The sequence below is a fragment of the Paramormyrops kingsleyae genome, chromosome 10 (genome assembly GCF_048594095.1).
Source record: "Paramormyrops kingsleyae isolate MSU_618 chromosome 10, PKINGS_0.4, whole genome shotgun sequence".
NCBI classification, from domain to species: Eukaryota; Metazoa; Chordata; class Actinopteri; order Osteoglossiformes; family Mormyridae; genus Paramormyrops; species Paramormyrops kingsleyae.
In genome coordinates, this window is record NC_132806.1 from 2,779,453 (window position 1) to 2,799,478 (window position 20,026).

The window sequence follows — 20,026 nt, forward strand, 5'->3', positions numbered from 1 at the left end:
CAACTGACACTGTAACCGTGCTCTAATCTCCAAGCTGAGGGAGCTCTGTGCCATCATCACACAGGAACAGCTAGGGTTTCTAGGTGAATTCACAGTCCACAGTAGGGGGTAATTCCTAAGCACCTCTTGACTTGGTTCCCCAGAATTCCCCCATAATTCCCCTCATAAGTTGAAAACATTTTGTTTCCATTTCTTAGAGAAATGTACAAATGTTTTTCAGAAGGGGGGGGGGGGGGAGAGATCATGTAGGACAAAATGTGTCTTACATTTACAGTTGCTGAAAAAGAGACTAAGAAACTAGGGGGATCCTGTGTTGAGGCTTGTGGCAAGAGTCGCTAAGGTGATTGCTGCTATTTAGGTCAGGGTGAGTGGAAATCAGGTGACTGTCATACAGCAGGAGCTCATCGCTGCCCCCTGGAGGGCAAGCTGAAGAGTAACAGAATCCAGGGTCTGAACTGTAAATCAAATTCCAAGATACTGTTCATTTTAAGTTTCAACCAGGAAAAACCAAAATAGGACACAGATCTTTACAATATGAAGATCCTTACTGATTTTGAACTATATTGCAAGCTTTGTGCCATGACACACAGCTAGCTTAGGCAACACATCTACACAATATCAGTGGTGCGTAACGGCAGCTTCTTGGCCAAACCTTTTCCTAAAGGACAGTTTTGCACACAAATATACATCAAAATGTACCAGGAAGCCTGCATGCATATTGAGAATCTGAATTTAGACAGATGGTTAACACCATTTTATTTACAAAACGTTTAAACATTTTTCACCTATAGATGCTGTGAAAAACTAAAGCTTGACTTGAACTGCTTCTACTGAATTATACTGCTCAAATATGGGAAAGGGAGACAGCGAGCAGCAGACTAAAATTTGAACTCCTTGTACTTCTTGGCTCCGCCGCGGTTGTCTTGGGGCTGGGCTTTCCGCTTCTTCTGCTGCGAGGAAGGGAGCAAGAGTGATGGTCAAAATCGGAAGGCAACCGATCCCAGCACATTCAAGGCGAGATGAGAACATGAGACCACAGTCCACCTTAGCCAGCTACCCTAGGGCATCTGTGAAACCATGACCACTTTATGTATGCATACAAATCATACGCTTTACGGGCACAAAGAGCAGAGAGATGCCCTGTGTGAGCCACCGCTGACCACCTGAGCTCTTACCTTCTGCTTGGCAGCATGCTCTGCCACCATGTCACTGAAGTCCTCCTTCTCCACCTGGGCCTGCTGCTCACGCACATGTTCTTCGTACTTCTGTGTCATGGCCATAGGGTCCAGCTCCAGCTCCTCTGGAGCCAAGGCCACCTCTACACCCTGGGACTCCTGCCCCCCGCCTGCCTTGCGGCCTGCCATCGCCTGGGGGGGATTGGAGGATGGAGGAAAGAGAGCAGCAATGCTCTGTGTGACTGAATGCATACAGATGCTTTATTTATGCATCGCCAATGAGCAGATCTTCCATGTGAAAGCCTACAGGGGTATTTAGCTGTGGCATGTCACAGGATATACTTCCAGCCCAGACCCCTTTAGTGCATTGCCCATCAAGGTTAATGTCACCCACCTGCATGACCTGGCTGTTAACCATATGACTAACAGACAAGCAATTAAAACAGAGGTATTGCATTAGGGGACCCCTAACCCCACAGATACAAAGTGTGTGTACGTACACACACACACACACACACAACACTCTTCCATCTCTTACCCCTGACACATCATAGATGTGTGTGGAAGCCATCATGGCTGCCCCCACGGGGCCTGTCCTCCTCTCCGGAAGGACCGTGAACAACTGTGGCGTCTCATTTCTGTGAACACATACAGATCTCACAGGGATGCACTGCTTCACAGTCACGTCCTCACTCCTCTGCGGCTGCCTGGTGTCACACCGAGAATCAGGAACATATGCAGGCAGGCAGGCGCGCACTTACCCATCCATGGCCTCTTCAATCTTTTTCTTTCTCAACTCAATTAGCTCTGGGGTCTCCATGCCAGCCGGAACAGATGAGAATCCACCCGGAGTGATCAGGCCACTGAGGGGAGGAGCCAGGAGAAACAAGTGATGACCCTGAAACTTTACTGTTACAGTTCAACAGCCAGCAAAGACTTAACAGTACAATATAACAGAATACAACAAATCACCTAAGTGCAGGACAACACACACACACAGACAGACACACACAGACACAAACCTGTCAGCAGGCGTGAAAAAGCCCGTTTCATCTGGTTTGTCCTCGTCGCTTTCTTCCTCCTCCTCTTCCTCAGAAGACTCCTCATCAGAAGGTTCAAGCTCTCCCCAAGGAGTGTGATCGACTTCCTCTTCCTCTGCTTTGGCCTGCAAGTACAGAGAAAGACACGTTAAAAGGACCCTCAGTCAAAGTGTTTGGCGGGACACAGAAGATGAATAAGGATTTATGGGCTGAGGCTCATCTGGTCAGAGCTGCTGTGCTTGAGGAAAGGAGAGGGAATCACCTGGAAATCGCCAGCATTGGTGCCAAAAACGTCACCATAGAGGGGCCGGCCGGTCTCGTCCACGGGGGGCTTCCCCCAGCCTCCAGCGTGGTAACCAAAGGAGCAGCTCTACAGCCAGGGACAAAACGTCGTTGAGGTCTTTTTGACTCTGACACAAGCATGTCGAAAGCTGTCAGAGAACAGGGTCCTACCTCTGGAATGGGAGAGTTCAAGCCTGGGATCTTCAAGTTGGGGTAGGAGGGAGGCGGCCCGTAACGCTGCATTGCGATCAGCCACGGTGGGGGTACTTTGTGGGAATTCTGTGGACAAGCACGCCCCATTTCAGTGAAAGCCTGCAGACATCCCAGTGTCTCTCTCTCAGACATGCCAGTCTCTCTCTCAGACATGCCAGTCTCTCTCAGACGCAGGATTTCCCATCAGGCCTCTAGGCGTGTGGCGCTTACCGGGCCCACAGGCATGCCCAGAGCGATGCGCAGCTCGTCGGACAGGTCACCAGGTTTCTTCTCCTTTAGCCTGGTCTCAAACTCCTTACCCTGGGTTGAACCACAAACACAGCCTAAGATGACATGTGAGGTTCCAAGCCAGCTGCAAGCCACACACTCAAGACTGAATAATCACAGCTGGACACAGTCAGGAAGGTGTTCAGAATTCAACACTGATGACAATGAGTAAAGAAGAGTGTACTCTGATATAGCAGAATGCTGTTGATCTGTCAGAAAAGCATCTGTTGGTGTTGAAATTTAGATCTTAAATGTCTTTCATTTCAAGCAACCCAAGGCTGGAGTTTCTGCAGAAGGGTAAGAGAGACGTGTCGGTGCTTCCTATAGACATTAACATGCACTGTTACCAAACAGCATGGAGTCTGATATGGAGTGCCACGTGTCCTGTGGAGACGCGGCAGTGACAGACTGAGCAAACAGCCTCGCTGTCATGCACTTTAGTGACTTCTATGTTTGGATCAGGCTGGGTTATATTCCCATCCACCACGGCCCTGGCAAATTCTCAGATCTGAAGGGTGTCGATTGATTTTTTATAGCCACATGCATAGCGCCAGGAGCAGCGGTGAGTGATTAAATACCAAAATGTTTTCAGGTGGCTTTCACATAAGAATAAAGTAATGCACTAGGTTTGGCATTTTGTCGTCGTCTATGGGGAGCAGAGCATTGATTTGTGACACCATCCTGAGCAACAGGTTCCACTCAGATTTTCCGTTTTGACGCTCAATGTTCAACCAAATTCAACTTTGACTTTTCTGCCGCTGGCTTTCATTTTCATATTGAGCATTTTAATTGGTGTTTTTTATTGAGTTTAAATCGAGTAGTCATGACGGCTTTAGTCCGGTCCTATTTTACTGTGTCTCATTAAGAAGTTTTTAGTCTGTAATCCATAAATAACTGGTTTTACTCATAATGCAGCTGAACACCAAGAGGTATGTAAAGCTAATTTAATAAAACAATGGTCAATATTTGTCTTTGCCTCCACAGCCGTGCACGGCTTGTCAGGTACCAACCTTTACCTGATACCATAAAAGGAGGCAGCTCTCAGACCGGCTTACTGTGTACAATACAACCAGCTGGAGGAAAAGTGTGACTCAGTGATCAGCTGGTGATTCTGCAGCAGCTCAGCACTACGCTGCGAATTCACTTCACAACAGCTCAGTCATGCTAGTCTGCATGTGAAGCACATTTAGGTAAATAAACCAAAAGGGCCTGACCTTCACGGAAGCTCAGCCACAAAGAAAACAACAGACTGGTACCTCATAGTAAAGGTCCCCGTGGATGGTGAGTTTGGGTTTGATCTGCCATTTGAAGAAGGCGTCATGGAGCTTCTGGTAGTCGATGTCAATCTTGCCCATTTTGGGGCGCACCTTCTCTCTCATTTTGGTCTTCATGGTTTTTGCATCCTCCTGTAAACCAGAATACACACTGTTGAGGAGACATGACTGGAGCGAAGGCAGTCATCCTACTTAAAGCATTCACATGAGACAAACGACAGGAAAAGGTGAGCAGAGCGTGCTGGAGCTGCTGGCACGTTACCTTCTCCTGCAGGGCCTCCCTCATTTCTTGAATGCCAGTCCTCTTGATGAACTCAGGCAGCTCAAAGGGAGGCTTCTCAATGCCCCTCTTCCCCTGCAGGTACTTCCTCTTGAAGCACCAGTGACGAGGCACCGGCACAGTGTTGCGGGTGGCTTTCAGGTGCACCAGCAACTTGGGCTCCTGTGCAGTCACATCATGCATCTCCACCACGTCTGGCCGGGCCACCAGCTGACAGGAGAGATTGGGTCTTTGACGCAAAACAGCTGCAGTATCATCACACCTCACCTGCTCCTAAAAACTGAGACAACCCCTAACCTATTCTCCACTTCCTTCGCTAACATGAGGAGTGCTTCACCAAGCACTTCCTAAACAGAGGTTAGATACACGCTGAATGAGCAGGAACCTCGTATCGCACTGTCCCTCACATGCACGCTGCTTCCATTACAGCCATTCACAAAACTGCAGCCCACCTGTTTGAGCTCAGCCACAGTTAACCTGTTCATCCTCCTCAGCTTCTTCTTCGACATCTTGGGCACGTCTGGCCTCGCTTCCTGTGGTGTAACAGGGTTAGCCATCAACCAAACAAGACAGGGACATACGACTGTCTCCCAAGTGGCTGGCATAGACCATACAGTCAGTGTTTTATTAAGTACTTTTAAAATTTTAACCACTTTGGTGTTACTAGTGACATATTCTGTGTAGTTTAAATGTGTGTAGCCTCAGTAGTGAAGGACTAACCTCATCACTGTCATCACTGTCTTTCTTCTCTTCCTCAAAGCCCTTCTTCTTGATTGTCATCGATTCCAACTTTTCTGGCTTCTCTGGTTCCTTCTCTTTCTCCTTCTTCACATCGTCTGTGAGCTGGTGGAAAAAGACATATCATCTCTAAGCAAACTGAGCACATATGTTTACACCCAAAGCCACAGCAGCAGCAAACAAGGCTGAAATGCATCACAGACATAGGTGAGAATGTGCTCTTGAATAACCGTCAAAAAGTACCATATATTGGTTTAATCCTTACCATAGGTTGTTAATCGGTTTGAACTGCAATAGCTTTTGCATACCGTCACAAGCGTGAGATTAAATTTCTTTTTTTAAAACTTTAAGGCCACTCGAGTTCAGACCTCATTGTTGTCAATGTGATTGTGTCAGCACTGTTACACTGGTGGTGTATAATCACCTGAGACAACATAGCGTGGTGTTTTATAAGCTCTGGACTTATACTAGGGGTGGGAATGAGCAACACCCACAGCTGTCCACGAGTGCTGTTACAGACCTTTGGTTACTCCCTGGGCTTAATATATGGATGTGGACAAGCGGTGTGCAAGACTGAAACATCTCTGAATGAGCAGAAGACTGAAGAGCGTGTAATGCACAGGTGGCGGAACAGCACGTGGAACATGACTACAAGCTCACAGCATTAATGCAGGCCTGACCTTGAAGGCCTCAAAGATCCTTTTGAAGAAAATAAAGTTGGGATCGTAGATCTCCGGCTCCTCAGTGATGTACTCGATCTCAACGTCAGGCTTCTTCTCTTTATTTCCTGTCACCTCTTCCTCCACCTTTTTGTCCTGGTCCTTCTTCTTCTTATTCTTCTTCTTTCGGTTCCTGCGTTTGCGGTTTTTCTGAAAATTAAAGCAAAAAGTGAGGATGGAATTTGAACATCCAGAACTTTGACATTGGCCATTTTTCTGGGGATCACAGCCCAGTTCCTGCAGAAAGAACTGACACTGTTATAACATAAGAACAGCCTCTTTCACAAAATAAGCACCTTGAACACATATGCAGATGTCCAAGGCAGCACTTACGCTGAATCACCCTGACCCCCTCGTGATGTATTTGCTATCCTCGGCTGACCTCCACCCCCCTGATGAATAACACATTGCTGCCTCAACGCATCACACTCAGGTATCAGAGCTGTCATTAGGTGGGCACCTCCCATTGGAACCCGATTGTCAAGTTGAATCATCACCCCCCCCCCCCCCAGGAAAATATTTTTTATGAAGACACTCACATCCTTCTTGGAGATGCCGACCTCATCATCCTCCACCTCAGACAATGTGGAGACCACCTTTGTTTCCAGCTCAATGCCATCCTCATCATCTGAAAGTAAGGCCCCAAACATTTGCTCAGCTTGTCCTTTGCATCCTTACAGTGCACGCCTCACCTGCCCTATATCAGCACAAGATCAGCTGACTGTCAGCAGGGGGGCAGGTGCCCCTGCTTCCAAAAACCAAGCCCCGTTACCTGCAGGCACAGTTCTGAGCTGCTCCTGTCGCATCTCCTTCAGCTGCAGGATTTTCTCCAGGGCCTGTGGGATCTTGGGCCCCATACCCACCTCCTCACCCTGCCACACCTGGAGGAAGAGACCAGGCTCAGACCGACCTCCATGAGGACCGACCTCCATGAGGACCGACCTCCATGAGGACCACCCCGACACCATTAACAGACTGGACAGCTGTTAGAGTGCGTTTAACGAGGTGTGCTGTCCCATACCTCACGAATATCCTCTCCTGGTGGTGGGGGAACTCTCTGCCGCTGGCTTAGAGGGGGCACCAGAGACACCCCTGGGGGGGGCGGGCCACTAGAAGAAACACCTCATCAAAAAAAAAAAAATAAAAAAATATTAACCAGTGGAATAGACTGCTGCACATCCCTCCCAGGTAGGAATGCCTGCCCTTTACTGTTGACAGCCTGTCATCCATCTATAGCACCAACTAGGGCTGGGCGATGATACATCGATATTATATCAGGCATCCGCAATAATCACCAGGGCTTCAGATGACAGGCGCAACATTTGGCCAAGCGGCAGCTTTTCGGCGCTATACAGACATTTATTTACGCCCACAATTTAAGCAGTTTAGTAGTACGGCTACAATATTAATGAGGCTTTGTATGACGTCCAGAAGTCATTATTAGTATGAATACGCATATCCTTCTGTTTAATAAATGTGTCAGACTTTGAACTGCAAAAGCACCACCACACCGCCGACGTCTTTTTACCTTGTTTATTCACAAGATCTCCTCTTGTAAAAGATAACATGGCTGCTCTGCTTTTTCTTTCTTCACCGCCACTTCAGTGCAAAACGCACCTCATTAATATTTTAGCCATACTACTAAACTGCATATTGCACTGAAGTATACCAAACTACTGTATACCAAAACAACATTATGTGGAGTGCCCCGCTAGAGTGCTTATCGCACCAAAGTATACCAAACCATAGTATACCGAAACAACATTATGTTGTGTGCTCTGCTAACCAAATTTAATAAACAAAAATATGCCAAATTTATACAGATCACTAACTTTTGGGTAGGGCTGTGCGATATGGCATAAAATACATATTGCGGTACAATTTGAACCATAGACGGTAGACGCTATATGATTTGATCTGTAAATTTCAATATATGTCCATAGCAAAGGCATTGCAGCAGGAAGTTGTATAATAAACTGTTAACACATTTCAAAGTAGTCATGAACGTAGAATATTTATTGTGCAAATCTGCAATTATAGAAAAAATATGAAAACATTTCACTTAACTTCCCTGGTTTTATCATATTAAAAACACAGGTTGGTTTTGTAAACTGTAGGTAAGCAGAAAACAAGACACAGAACTAGACTAGTGTCATAACTCCATCTATATTAGTATGACCATCTCTCCCATAAAGGTCCTGCCAGGCAGAGTCCTGCACGGGTTCGGGTACCCGACGGGTGACCCGCAAATTTTGATTAAACGGGTGAAAAATATTCTTCTGTGTCGGATACGGGTTCGGGTCGGACGCAGGAGAGCTAAATTGCGGTTTTTAAAACATCATGTGCCAACAAAAAATACCCTAGAGCTATATTTTAGTGACAAAATCCCTGCATTCAAGGTGATAAAACGTAAAATCCATATCAGTTTAATACTGATTCCGCATTCCCGGAAATCTCTCCCACTTTCATTTTCAAAAAACGCATGCGATCTCCTGCAGTTATTCGAAATGGATGCTGAAGTAGTCAGCTGAGGCCATCAACTGTGGAGGATATCCTTGTTTTACACAGTAATATAAAGCACCGCACCAAACACTAGTCTTCGCCTTCACGTAGGAATTCCAATCGGATAATCAAAGGAAAACGGACGTTGCACGTAGGTAGCCTATAAAACCCAATACTATGCAGGGTAGCCTAATGTACATTTTATATAATATTAGTTTTATTAACACATTTAATTGTGAGCTGGTAAGGCCGTGTGTGGGCATGGCAATATCAAACATTATTTGAGTTTGGAGGTAGGCTGCTACCATTTGTTTTGCTTATTATTAGGCTGTCATTAAGAAACATTAAACAACTGCCAAATGAGAACAAAGCGAGACGGACGGTGTACTACATTTACCAGGTGCCATGGGCTGACCTCTCATGGGGTTGAGATGGGGCAGGGGGGGCAGGGGCATGCTGGGGGCCCGAGGGCTCGGTCCACCCTGCTGCATCTTAGCCAGTTCCTGCTGCCGCTCATGTTCCAGCAGCTCTGCTGCCTGTCAGAGAGGGGAGATGGCTGAGCACAGGACCTCAGGTGCCTCCAGGACGCCTTGGTGTAAATGTAAAGCGGAGCACATGCCCCGGCCTGCAGGCCTTGCGTTAGGCCTCTGTGCACCATCCTTACCCTCTTCTGCTGCTGAAGCAACTCCTGCTCCTTCATCTGTTCCTCCATGGTACGGGATTCTCCCTGAAACGGATGCATAAAGTAAACAACTGCATGCAGCCCTTGGTCCTTGAACTCACAAAGGACGACATATAAGGGTATGCAGTGTATATTTTCAGGCCTTAGTGTGTCAATATGTACAGGTGCCAGGTTAGCATCCCGTCCCAGGTAAGCCCCTGCCCTGTGCCCCACACTGCCTAGAATAGGGGTCTAGGCCATCCCCATGCATTTATGCCTGATATTATGCATTTATTATGCCTTGACATCAACAAGTACTTAGTTATAAAAACATAAAAAATATAATAAATCAATTTCAATTTAATTCCTTTTAATTTTTTATAAAATCAAATTGCAAATATGACATTAAACACTGGTGACCTAAAGGCTTATCACCACATAACACCGTGAATTAAAAGGACAGAAGACAAGCATCCTGACTCAGAGAAAGCCTCTGGCCTTGAGCCGGCTGTCCCACAGACATGCTACCTGCTGTTTAACTCGCTCCTCTTGCTGCAGCATCATGGCAGCCCTCTGCTGCACCATTTTCAGCTGGTCCTCTTGGGACAGGCCTGGTGGCTCCATGGAGATGGGCATCCCAGGGGGAGCCGGTGCCCCAATCATACCCATGGCTTGCAGCATGCCCATTCCAGGTGGTAATGGCATACCGGGCATGGGTGCCAGCCCTGGCATCTGCATCATTGAATTAGAGTGGTTATGAGATTCTTATAAAACTGACCATCCTTTATGTGCAGCCGCACTAATTTCTCTCACAACAGCCAGAATAATATGAGACAGAACAACCCACATTATTTCCACATGGCTCCATAAACAACTTATACTGAGAGGATGTTCATATTTGTGTGGCTACAGAATTACATTTTAATTCTCACATAAAGAACAGGCATTTTCTCAGCAGTCCTGTTGTGAAACAAGGGGTCGTGTCCCTAACCTGGGGTGGCTGATCATCAGTAGTCTGCAGGTCTGGTTTGGTGGGCATCATGCCAGTCTACAGAAACAATAAAAATAAGGCACTGGAGCAACAAACAAACAAACACAAACAAAGGAAAAGGATCATGCACTGTCACATACCTGCATCACATAGGCTTTCAGCCTGTCAATGAGTTCTTCTCTAGGGCCTGTGCAGAAGGAGCAAAACCTACTGTCAGAAATAGTGTGCCACGACATAATAATTTTGCTTAACACCATTATACATTATTTGATAACTCATTAACAGCGTGTCAATATACTAACCATCGCTAGACTACATCATAACTCCATAATATTGTCTCTGTGATATATACTTTCTTATAGGGCATCTTAATTATTGCAGTAATGCGCTAAAACTAGCTTAAACCCTCTGAAACGGAAACAACCGAGAAAGGTGTGAGGTTCCAGCACAAAAGACTGCTTCAATGAGGTACAAGTACAGAGATGAATTGCATAACCCATTAAGCGCAAATTCGGCATTCAGTTCTCATTTAATTCATGCCAACATTGAGCAATAATGATGAAGGCCTTTAAATCGTTCAGACCAGCCTTCCGGGTCTATTGGAGATTCCTCATTGTACATGTGCATTTTCCACTACTTTGTCGTTGTACTAGGCCCAGCGGGCCTTTGCGGGGCCATCCTTGCAAAACCTTACCCAAGCTTGGCGCTCCAATTTCGGCAAGTTTCGCCTGGAGCTCTGGGTTACTCCATGTGTTCAAATCTGAAATCAGTCCCACCATATCAGTAGAGTTTGTTTCGGTTCCTGGCGGTCCATCACTCGCCATTTTTAACAGGATTTCAACCGGCGACAATGCACACACACTCGAACAAACAGCCCGGAAAAAACGACCGACACCGGAAGTCCGCACGGCATCACGGGAAGCAAAGAAACATCACCCGGAAACGAACCAATGCCGGGGATTTTGGGATTTGTGGTCAACCTAACGGGTTCAATTACAATGAATTGAACATCTACAAAAATATAATAAAAGGGTATTTAAACATATGTTTTCTGGGGACTTACAGACCGGCATTTTCCACTGTACTGCTTCGCTTAGATCGCAATCTTGTGTTAGTGACTTAAACATATTAATCGGGTCTCTGATGTCGGGGCGGTATTTATCAACAGCACCCGAAAGAGACTTATTATTCATACAACCAGTTACATAAACTAGCTAACTGAAACTTTGAAGCTAACATAAGGCGCAGATACATACTCAAATAAGTACATCGTGATGATTACATCATGAGTATTTCGCATGCTTTTTGATAATATCATAATGTTCTCTCAACGTTATACAGTGCTAAATAAAATTGTGCCTGAACAGCTGTCCCCTTTTGCCCGAACTATTAAAAGTGTATGCCTTCTTTTGGAGATACTGAGTGCTACTTTTTTAATCTAGCGACTTTGTAAACCAACACACCCCCGTCCTCGCCGGTCTACAGCTTTTTATCATCGCTACCACCTCCTGGTCGACAATTTTCCGGTACTTTGTGCAAGTGTCCTAAAAGACCTTCGCAAAGCCCTGCTGTGTCCTGAAGACCGCACACTCAAATCCCATAGCTTCAAAGTTTGCCTCTCAGATGTACATGTGTGTCTGTGTTCCTTACAAGATAGGATATACAAAAACAGAATTTCGTTGTGTTTGGCAATAGTACAGTGACAATATTATTTGTTTTCTAAAATCAATTACTGCAGTTTATCACTAGATGGCAGCGTTGAGCAGGCTAATGTTGGACTCACCGAGAGCAGTGTTATATTAAAAATCACAAAGTCTGCAGCTGCCAGTGGGTTAAACAAGTTATTCCGACCTGTCGGTGTTTTGTTTCCGCAAACCCGTGGTTATACAGAAACACTGACTTTTGACTCTCTGTTTCTGCAGAATTTTATGTTGGTTATGAGCATCTGTAATGAACCGCATAGTAACATTAAAACGGGTCTTGTTCTTGGATAGTTTGAAACGCATGTACATTGTGGATCTCGCAGAATTCCCGGAAGCATCTTGAAATATGTATTTACTTATGTCTCTATGTGTTTATGTACTGTTTTCCAAAAAATGTGGTATGCATTGTTTGGTAAACGAATAAAACGATCGATCCCTTAACTTCCAGTTCTGTGTTTGTGGAGTTTAAAGTGTAGATGGAGGCTTTTAGTCCTGCCAGCCTGGCTGATCGAGTCACCCATTTTATATGCAAAACCTCTGTTGAAAATACAAAGTACGGGTGTGTGGATGGCAAGAATAATAAAATTGACTATTTATGAATATTTTTAAAGTTAAAACATGTAAGGACAACAGTTGGCTTCAGGCATTTCAATCAGAAGTAAGAACTTTCCATGGCTCTACAGCGGCGTTTAATGCGATACATTAAACAAAAGTTGCAGTCACGTTTCACTAATTAAAAGTTGGTTCAAGAACCTGTTAAGCACTTGTTTTTCCAACTTAAAAATATAAGGTGAGTGCGCAGACTCGTCTACTACCGCAGTCATGGGAGGATTTCAGAAAGAAAACGCCTGCGTTCCTCCGAAGGATGTACATTTGGTGTTTAGAGTAGACAGCGTGCGCCCGCCCGCCCGCAGAAAAGCATCCCTTAGGCACCGTCAGTAATTAAGGATCATTCACCCCAGTTAAGGTAACCATATTATTATCAGTATAAAAATATTATCGAAACATTAAGTAATAGCTGGTAAAGTGCTACGTAAAAACTTTTTGAAAACTGTATGGTTAACGTAAGAGATTTTCTCATAACTAAAGTCGTTTTTTTGCGCGTGATTTGTTATATATGCTTTACGAAACTATACCTGATGTTTACAAATGGCTTTGTTATCCCCTGTGCAGCTGCAAGTAGGTTAAAGAAGTTATTCCGACATGTTGGTGTTCATATGTTTCCGCAAGCTTGTGGTTAAATAACGCAGAACTTTGACTTTCTGTTTCTGCAAAAATTTCTTTTATCTTATGTGCATCCCTAATTAACTGCATACTAACATTAAAACGAACAGCCTTGTTCGTGGATAATTTGAAACGTATGAACTGTGTGGATATCGCAGAAGTTCCGGAAGCATCTTGAAAAATGTATTCGCTTATGTCTCTATGTGTTTATGTACTGTTTTTCAAATAATTGTTCTGCTGGCTAGGCTAAATGTTACGAGAAATACGATCGATTCCTTTACTGAAGTTCTGTGCTTGTGGAGTTCAAAGCCTAGGCCTGCCAGCCTGGCCGAGTCATCTTGGTCTTGCTATGCGAGTAAACAAATATGCACATAAGCTGTATGTTTTAGACTGGGGTTTTAACCTGACAGCGTGACGTGTTTGGTGAATATATGCCGTTAAACTGTAGTCTAAGTTATTGTAACATGGAAAAAATGATGTGGTTGAGGTAAAAGGAAGAGCTGAGTCTGTTACATGTGATCTGTGTGAGGGAGATCACAGACAGAACAGATTTAGTTTCAGCAATGACCAGATTCCAGATCCATCACTGAGAAGCCAGGGAAGTCTTAGGATGGTCTTCAGCTGCAGCCTGAATGATTCCATAAAGGACACAAATGCAAACCTGGAGGGATGGTTCAGGGTGGTGGACAAGTCAGGAGTCCCCGGGAAGTACAAGGTCCTCCACAGCAAAGTCTACCAGGAGGTGGTTAGGGCTACTGTGCAGCCTGAGCAGGGTCATACTGTCACAGCACTCTCAGGCTCTTGTTCATCTGTGTCAAGGAGGAATTCATATTGGAACACTACAAGAACACCTGCAGTACACCAGGTTATGTGACACCAGAGTGGCTAGTGCAGGCATTGTATTGAAGACTAGAAGAAAGTGGAATGCATCCAAAGTATTCTCTTGGGTGTTTAACATCAGCCCGATATGACACTGTCAGCAGGAGAGAGAGGTGGGAGTTGGTAAAGGAGGCGGGAGTGGAGGAGGTGAGTTGCAGTAGAGGAAGAGAGATTCTGCAGTACAGTAGCCATGTGTCTACAGGGCACCTGGATGAGGTGGGAACAGGCAATGGCATGCAAGAACACCTGGCAGGACATCTGGAAGCGGGTCCCCTCCAAGGATCAAAGTTTTGGTTCTGGGAGAATAGAATGTCCTACCCAACCTGTCCAGTCTGTGTACATGGGGCAAAGTAGACACACCAGCTTAGCCCTTGTGTTTTGAGAGGGGCCAAATAAAAATCTCCTGCTCTTCTTGTTTAGACCAGACATTGTCTTGGTCTTGGAGGCCAAGAGGCAGCTCATTATGCTGGAGTGACAGTGCCCTGGGAGGAGAGGATAGATGAGGCACAGGAGAGAAGGAGGGCAAAGTAGCAGGAGCTGGCAGAGGACCGCTGCAGGAATGGATGGAAAACCAGATATATGCCAGTAGAGGTGGGCTGTAGGGGGTTTGCAGACCACGCCCTCTAAGCCCTATAGATCATTAGACATTACTGGAAAAAGCATGAGAAGAGCCATAAACAACATGTAGAAGCAGTGGAGGAAGCTTCTAGATGGCTCTGACTTAAATGGGGTGACCGGTGGTGGCAATAGTAGGCTCATTGGACACAGGCTCTCTTGGGTCACCTGGATGAGGGTTTATGTTGAAAGATCCAGAACACTTGTTGACCCCAAGATGCACAACCTTGGACATATCAGTATTGCATCATGGGACATACACTATATGGACAAAAGTATTGGAAGTCCTGGCTATTTCACCTACAGGAACTTTAATGAGATCCCATTCTAAATCCATGGGCAATAGTATGGAGTTGGTCCCCCCTTTGCAGCTAACAGCTGTCACTCATCTGGGAAGGTTTTCCACAAGATTTTGGAGCGTGTCTGTGGGAATCTTTACCCATTCATCCAGAAGAGCATTTGTGAGGTCAGGCACTGATGTTGGACATTAAGGCCTGGCTCACACTCTCCTTTCTATTTAAATGGGATTGAGGTCAGGGCTCTGTGCAGGCCAGTTAAGATCTCCCATACCAGACTCATCCAACCATGTCTTTATGGACCTTGCTTTCTGCATTGGGGCACAGTCATTCTGATACAGAATAATGTCTTTCCCATACTATTCCACCAAAGTTTGAAGCATATAATTGTCCAAAATGTTTTGGTATGCTGAAGCATTAAGAGCTCAGCTTCACTGGAACTAAGGGGCCTAAGCCAGCTGCTGAAAAACAACCCCATACCATTATCCCTCCTCCACCAAACTTTACAGCTGACACAATGCAGTCAGGCAAGTAACAATCTCCTGGCATCTGCCAACCCAGGCATGTCCATCAGATTGCCAGACAGAGAAGCGTGATTTGTTACTCCACAGAATACATTTCCCCTGCTCCAGACTCCTGTGGCTTCACACCACTCCATCCGAAGCTCGGCATTGCACTTGGTGATGTGAGACTTGCATGCAGCTGCTCGGTCATGGAAGCCCGTTCTACGAAGCTCCTGGTGCACAGTATTTGTGCTGGGGTTAATGCCAGAGGAAGTTTGGCAATCTGTATTTGTTGAGTCACCAGAGCGTCATCAGCTTTTATGCATTATGTGCCTCAGCACTTGGTGATCCCGCTCTATTAGTTTACGTCCGGGGTGTCAAACTCCAGTCCTGGAGAGTTGGAGCCCTGCACATTTTTTGGGTTTCCCCTCATTTAACGCACCTGAATCAACTCTCTGCGTCTCCTTGTGCTAAATTACCACACAGCTCTTGAGCTCAATGATTTGTGGTGGAACAGGGAAAGAACTAAGCTACACAGGGCTCCGGCCCCCAGGACTGGAGTTTGACACCCCTGCTTAACGTGGTCTGCCATTTTGTGGCTGAGTTTCTGTTGTTCCTAAATGCTTCCACTTTGCAATAATGCCATTTACTGTTGACTATTGAATATATAACAGGGAAGAAATAGTACAAACTGATCGTTGTGATGATGATGTTATTGTAGGTGGCATCCTATAACACTACCATGCTTGAATTCACTGAGCTCTTCAGAAAGTCTTATTCATTCACAAATGTTTGTAAACCAGGCTGTGTGGCTAGGGGCTTGATTTTACACACTTGTGGCAGTGGGTCTGAATGAAACACCTGAATTTAATGATTAAGACAGGGGTGGCCAATCTTATCCGCAAAGGGCTGGTGTGCATGCAGGTATTTGCTGCAACTCCCTCATTAGGTCATTAATTAGAGGACTGATTGGCTGAAGAGTCCTTACACCTGGGTTTGAACAGCTGACCTAAAGGTTATCCCAAAAACCTGCAAACATACCGGCCCTTTGCGGATAAGATTGGCCACCGCTAGATTAAGAGGTAGGTCCCAATACTTTTGTCTATGTAGTGTATCTATGAGGGGTGAATGATTGCTTAATCTTCATTGTGGTTATGGTGAACTTGGAGCCAGTCCCAGGCAGTGCATTGCGCAAGGCTGGGGAACACCCTGAATTAACAATAGACAATTTAGAGAGACCTGCTAATGTAACTGCATGTATTTGGACTAAGGGAGGATGCTGGAGGACCTGGAAAAAACCAACAGAAATTGGGGTAGATCCTGCAATCACCTGTAAATAACCCTGGAGATGGAGGCTGATGGATCTCCTGCTTCACTACTGTTTAATCATGGGTGGCCAGTCTTATCTACACAGATCATGGATCTATGCAGGTTTTTGGGATAACCTGTAGATCAACTGTTCAAACCCAGGTGTGATATCTCTACAACTAATTAGTAATCTAATTGGGGAGTAACAGTGAAATCTCACTTACACAATGGCCCTTTCTGGATAAGACTAGCCATCCCTGTCCTAAACATTACTACTATTGCTTAATGCATGCAAATAATCTAAATCACGATTAACCCAATATAAAAATTTTGTATCACTTGTCATTTTGTACCTGCTAGTATATGTATATTTGTTTCAAAGCTTTATAAAAGTTTCAGAACAACTTGTTTAAAACTCATGCATTTAGTACTTAGTAGGGTAACCAGATAATCCATTTCAGAGAGGATGAGCTGGAACAGGATTTGTAAGCAACCATTTCAATGAGAAGGACCTAGATTTCACTTAAGCACTGAGTCCTTGTTTGTGCTGATTGGTCAGTCTCCTATAAATCATGTGTGTCCCACTAATGTTAAAGTGAAACAGCTGGATGAGTCTTTCAATCAAACCAGTCAAAGCACAATAACTGAACTGTTTAGTGAAGCACATGAGCCTTTCAGTTTTAAAGTAGTTTGTAAAACCTGAAGTAGCTCAAAGTGTCCCCCTGACGTGGATTGTAGGGTCACCCTAGTATTTAGAGCAAAAGCCAGAATACACAGCACTCTGCAGCATGAGGATCAAACCTACTGCAATTGAACTACAGGATTCTTCTTTATTATCTATGTCAGAGGTCCCCAAACTGGAGGCGCGACTTTACCAGCTTTATCGGCTGTGTTAATTTCATTGATGACAACTGTAATAAAATTGATATGTAAAGGATTTTTTTTGATTGACAAAACTGTCAGAATGTACTATTGACACGTCCGTCAAGGAGTAAAAACAAGACGGGAACTGAATTGATCTGAAAATGAAAGTGATCCAGTCAGGAGTAGTATCTTTAGATAAACTTGATTGTAACGCATGATTGGATCATTGACGTAATGACGTAAACCCTTTTTAGAGATGTTTGTCAAGCATGTAAACCTTGCGGTTTTGCCTGTGAAGTCTGTAAAATGTTTTGCTATTATGTCTGTGCCACAGTCGGCTTTAGGCATGCAAAAACTTACCGGCATTTGTAGAAGTTTCACAGATGATGCGAAAGAGCAATTCTTAGTACAAACTGTGCTGTGTAGAATGCCAGTAACCGGTTTAAAAAAAACCACAGTGCTTTTCTGAAATGAATGGAAACGGCTGTTTTTCTTTTAAAATGTTTGAAAAGTTCACAGTCATGGAGTAAACTAGGTGTGGAAATAAGCACAACCCAGTTAGTTTTCAGTTTTTCAATACTTATTTTTGAGAGAACTCAAGTTGATTTGATCGAGTTGAATGAAAATGTCATATGCAAGTCTGTTTGGTTTATTTATATTTAATGAAAAATATAGCTATTTCATCAGTTGTGATGTTTCATAGCATGAGTATAATACAGTAGTATCAGGGTTGCCAACTTTGGTCAGCTGGGTGGGGTGAGATTTTCTGTTCGAGACAAGTCTGCACACTCATTTACATGTACGTAAGTTTTATTCCCTTGTGAATAGTCTGTATGGTTTGCAGACGACCCCGATGCTTTTATATAAATAAAGAATACATATTTTACAGTATATAGGCCTAAGTTATTTTATAAATTTTATAGAAAATATACCGGTGTAACTCAGTAGGCGGTATTCTAAAAGTAACGCCATATAAAGGGCGGACCTACACCGGCCCTCTATGCGCGTATACCGGGTGCAGCTCCTGTCGTAGTCTCTTCGCCTCCTGACGGCAGTTTGCGGTTCTTAATATTTAATTTTATTTAGCTGGGGGTTAAGCTCCTTGCTCAAGGACCCACCTCCATAATGAGGCCAGGCTTGAACCAGCAACCTTCTGATCACAGATACGGAGGCTTAGCCCGCTGAGCCATATGCTGATGTCCTCATAGCAGAACCTGGGGCCCCTGTAGTGCTAGAATTGCATGATGTTTCCTGCTTCTCACTTCTGACATCATACAGTGACGTCGTTTCTAAAGCAGCTGATTATCTAGCTGCAGTCAACTGTTTCTGGAATGTGTCCTGTGATGGACTGGCATCCCATATAAAGTGTGTAACAATCTTGTGCCCTATGCTACCTGGGAGAGCCTTAGGGCCCCACGCCTCAGACCTGAATGAGTGCTGCAGAGATGGATGGGTGGGTGTTTCTGGTAGCAGGAACTGGTTTCCTGTGGCTAAGCTAGTCTAAGCCAATGTGCGCCAGGTTTGCACTTGCATGTTCTACAATTATGTGTATCCATGTTTATGTAGATTTTCTGAATAATATATCAGTTAAATAGGACATTACATCAATTGGTTGGTGCATGACCAGTGTTAACGTACATTGTGTGCATCCACTGACGCAAAGTACACCCACATGTGCATTCAACTAAATGGAGATGTAAATACTCACTCAGTGACTACAATACGACTTCAGTTTGGGTACATCTGGAATCTTTTGTACAAGTGACTTGTCATCACTCATCAGCATTTTATTTTTCTTGCCACCAAATAGTCCTTTCTTCTGTTTTAGTTTGTTACAGTTCTCCTTGCTTCATATCCCTTCCTTCAATCATTATCTGAGCACTTCCTCTAACACTTATCTGACTAGGTACCATGCTCTTGCTAACGCATACCGGATTGGCTCCCTTAGCAAAAATCTCTGTGCTCCCGCTTGCTGATTGGCCGAAGAGATGGAGCCCATATACGCCACCGGGATGGCTGCCAAGCTGCGGAGCCAGTGGGATCGTGACAAGGGTCTGGGGCAGAATGACAATGCTGTGAAGTACCTGGGCCAGGACTTTGAGTCGCTGAAGGCCAGCTGCCTGCAGCGCCGGTGCCTTTTCGAGGACAACATGTTTCCAGCCGAGGCCTCGTCACTTGGCTTTAAGGAACTGGGTCCCTCCTCCTCCAAGACCCACAGAGTGCGCTGGATGCGACCCCCGGTGAGACATGCTTCTCGATCAGGGGCATAGGATCTGGGGCAGCTGGTGGGATGTGTACCCCCCTCCCCCCCAGTATTTAATTTGGCTTCATTCATTCCCTAATAAATAGACCTTTTAAATGATTAAGTTTAAGTTTTGGTTTCCCCAATATCAAACTCTCTCCTATGCCATTGTTCTCAAGCAGTCCCCTCTCAGGGATTTTACAATCTCTACCCTGTTCTTCGGAACGCTACCCAATGTTTACATCAACCT

General features: G+C 44.9%; 2 protein-coding genes across 3 annotated transcripts in view; one reads left to right on the plus strand and one right to left on the minus strand.

Moving 5' to 3' along the window:
* Positions 1-739: 739 nt before the first annotated feature.
* Positions 740-11,064, minus strand: sf3b2 (splicing factor 3b, subunit 2). Its single transcript, XM_023826727.2, has 22 exons — positions 10,837-11,064; positions 10,283-10,329; positions 10,143-10,199; positions 9,680-9,883; positions 9,155-9,217; positions 8,888-9,026; positions 7,010-7,110; positions 6,761-6,869; positions 6,528-6,616; positions 5,950-6,138; positions 5,252-5,374; positions 4,984-5,064; positions 4,514-4,741; positions 4,234-4,383; positions 2,921-3,010; positions 2,669-2,776; positions 2,478-2,585; positions 2,198-2,340; positions 1,937-2,038; positions 1,714-1,813; positions 1,176-1,367; positions 740-950 (listed from the first exon to the last, which is right to left on the minus strand). Exons 1-22 carry the CDS (start codon positions 10,964-10,966, stop codon positions 879-881), a joined length of 2,625 nt encoding a protein of 874 aa, XP_023682495.1. The 5' UTR covers positions 10,967-11,064; the 3' UTR covers positions 740-878.
* Positions 11,065-12,667: 1,603 nt separating this feature from the next.
* LOC111851624 (calpain-1 catalytic subunit-like) overlaps positions 12,668-20,026 on the plus strand; it is a 36,957-nt gene continuing 29,598 nt past the window's right edge. The window contains exons 1-2 of one of the 2 annotated variants that reach the window (XM_023826689.2): positions 12,668-12,812; positions 19,483-19,774. In XM_023826689.2, the coding sequence (XP_023682457.2) occupies positions 19,523-19,774 (252 nt within the window). In that variant the 5' untranslated portion in view covers positions 12,668-12,812; positions 19,483-19,522. Of the gene's footprint in view, positions 12,813-16,404; positions 16,445-19,482; positions 19,775-20,026 lie in introns of those variants that run through there. The other variant, XM_023826690.2, reaches the window with a different exon arrangement.

What these genes read in the sequence shown, in the direction of transcription:
- sf3b2 (XM_023826727.2), bottom strand. Translation starts at nt 10,966, where the DNA reads ATGGCGAGTGATGGACCGCCAGGAACCGAAACAAACTCTACTGATATG. An exon ending in AGGAGCGAGTTAAACAGCAG is followed by an intron (nt 9,218 to 9,679) that starts GTAGCATGTCTG and finishes CATCCGTTTCAG; the next exon opens with GGAGAATCCCGTACCATGGA. An exon ending in AGCATGCTGCCAAGCAGAAG is followed by an intron (nt 951 to 1,175) that starts GTAAGAGCTCAG and finishes CCTTCCTCGCAG; the next exon opens with CAGAAGAAGCGGAAAGCCCA.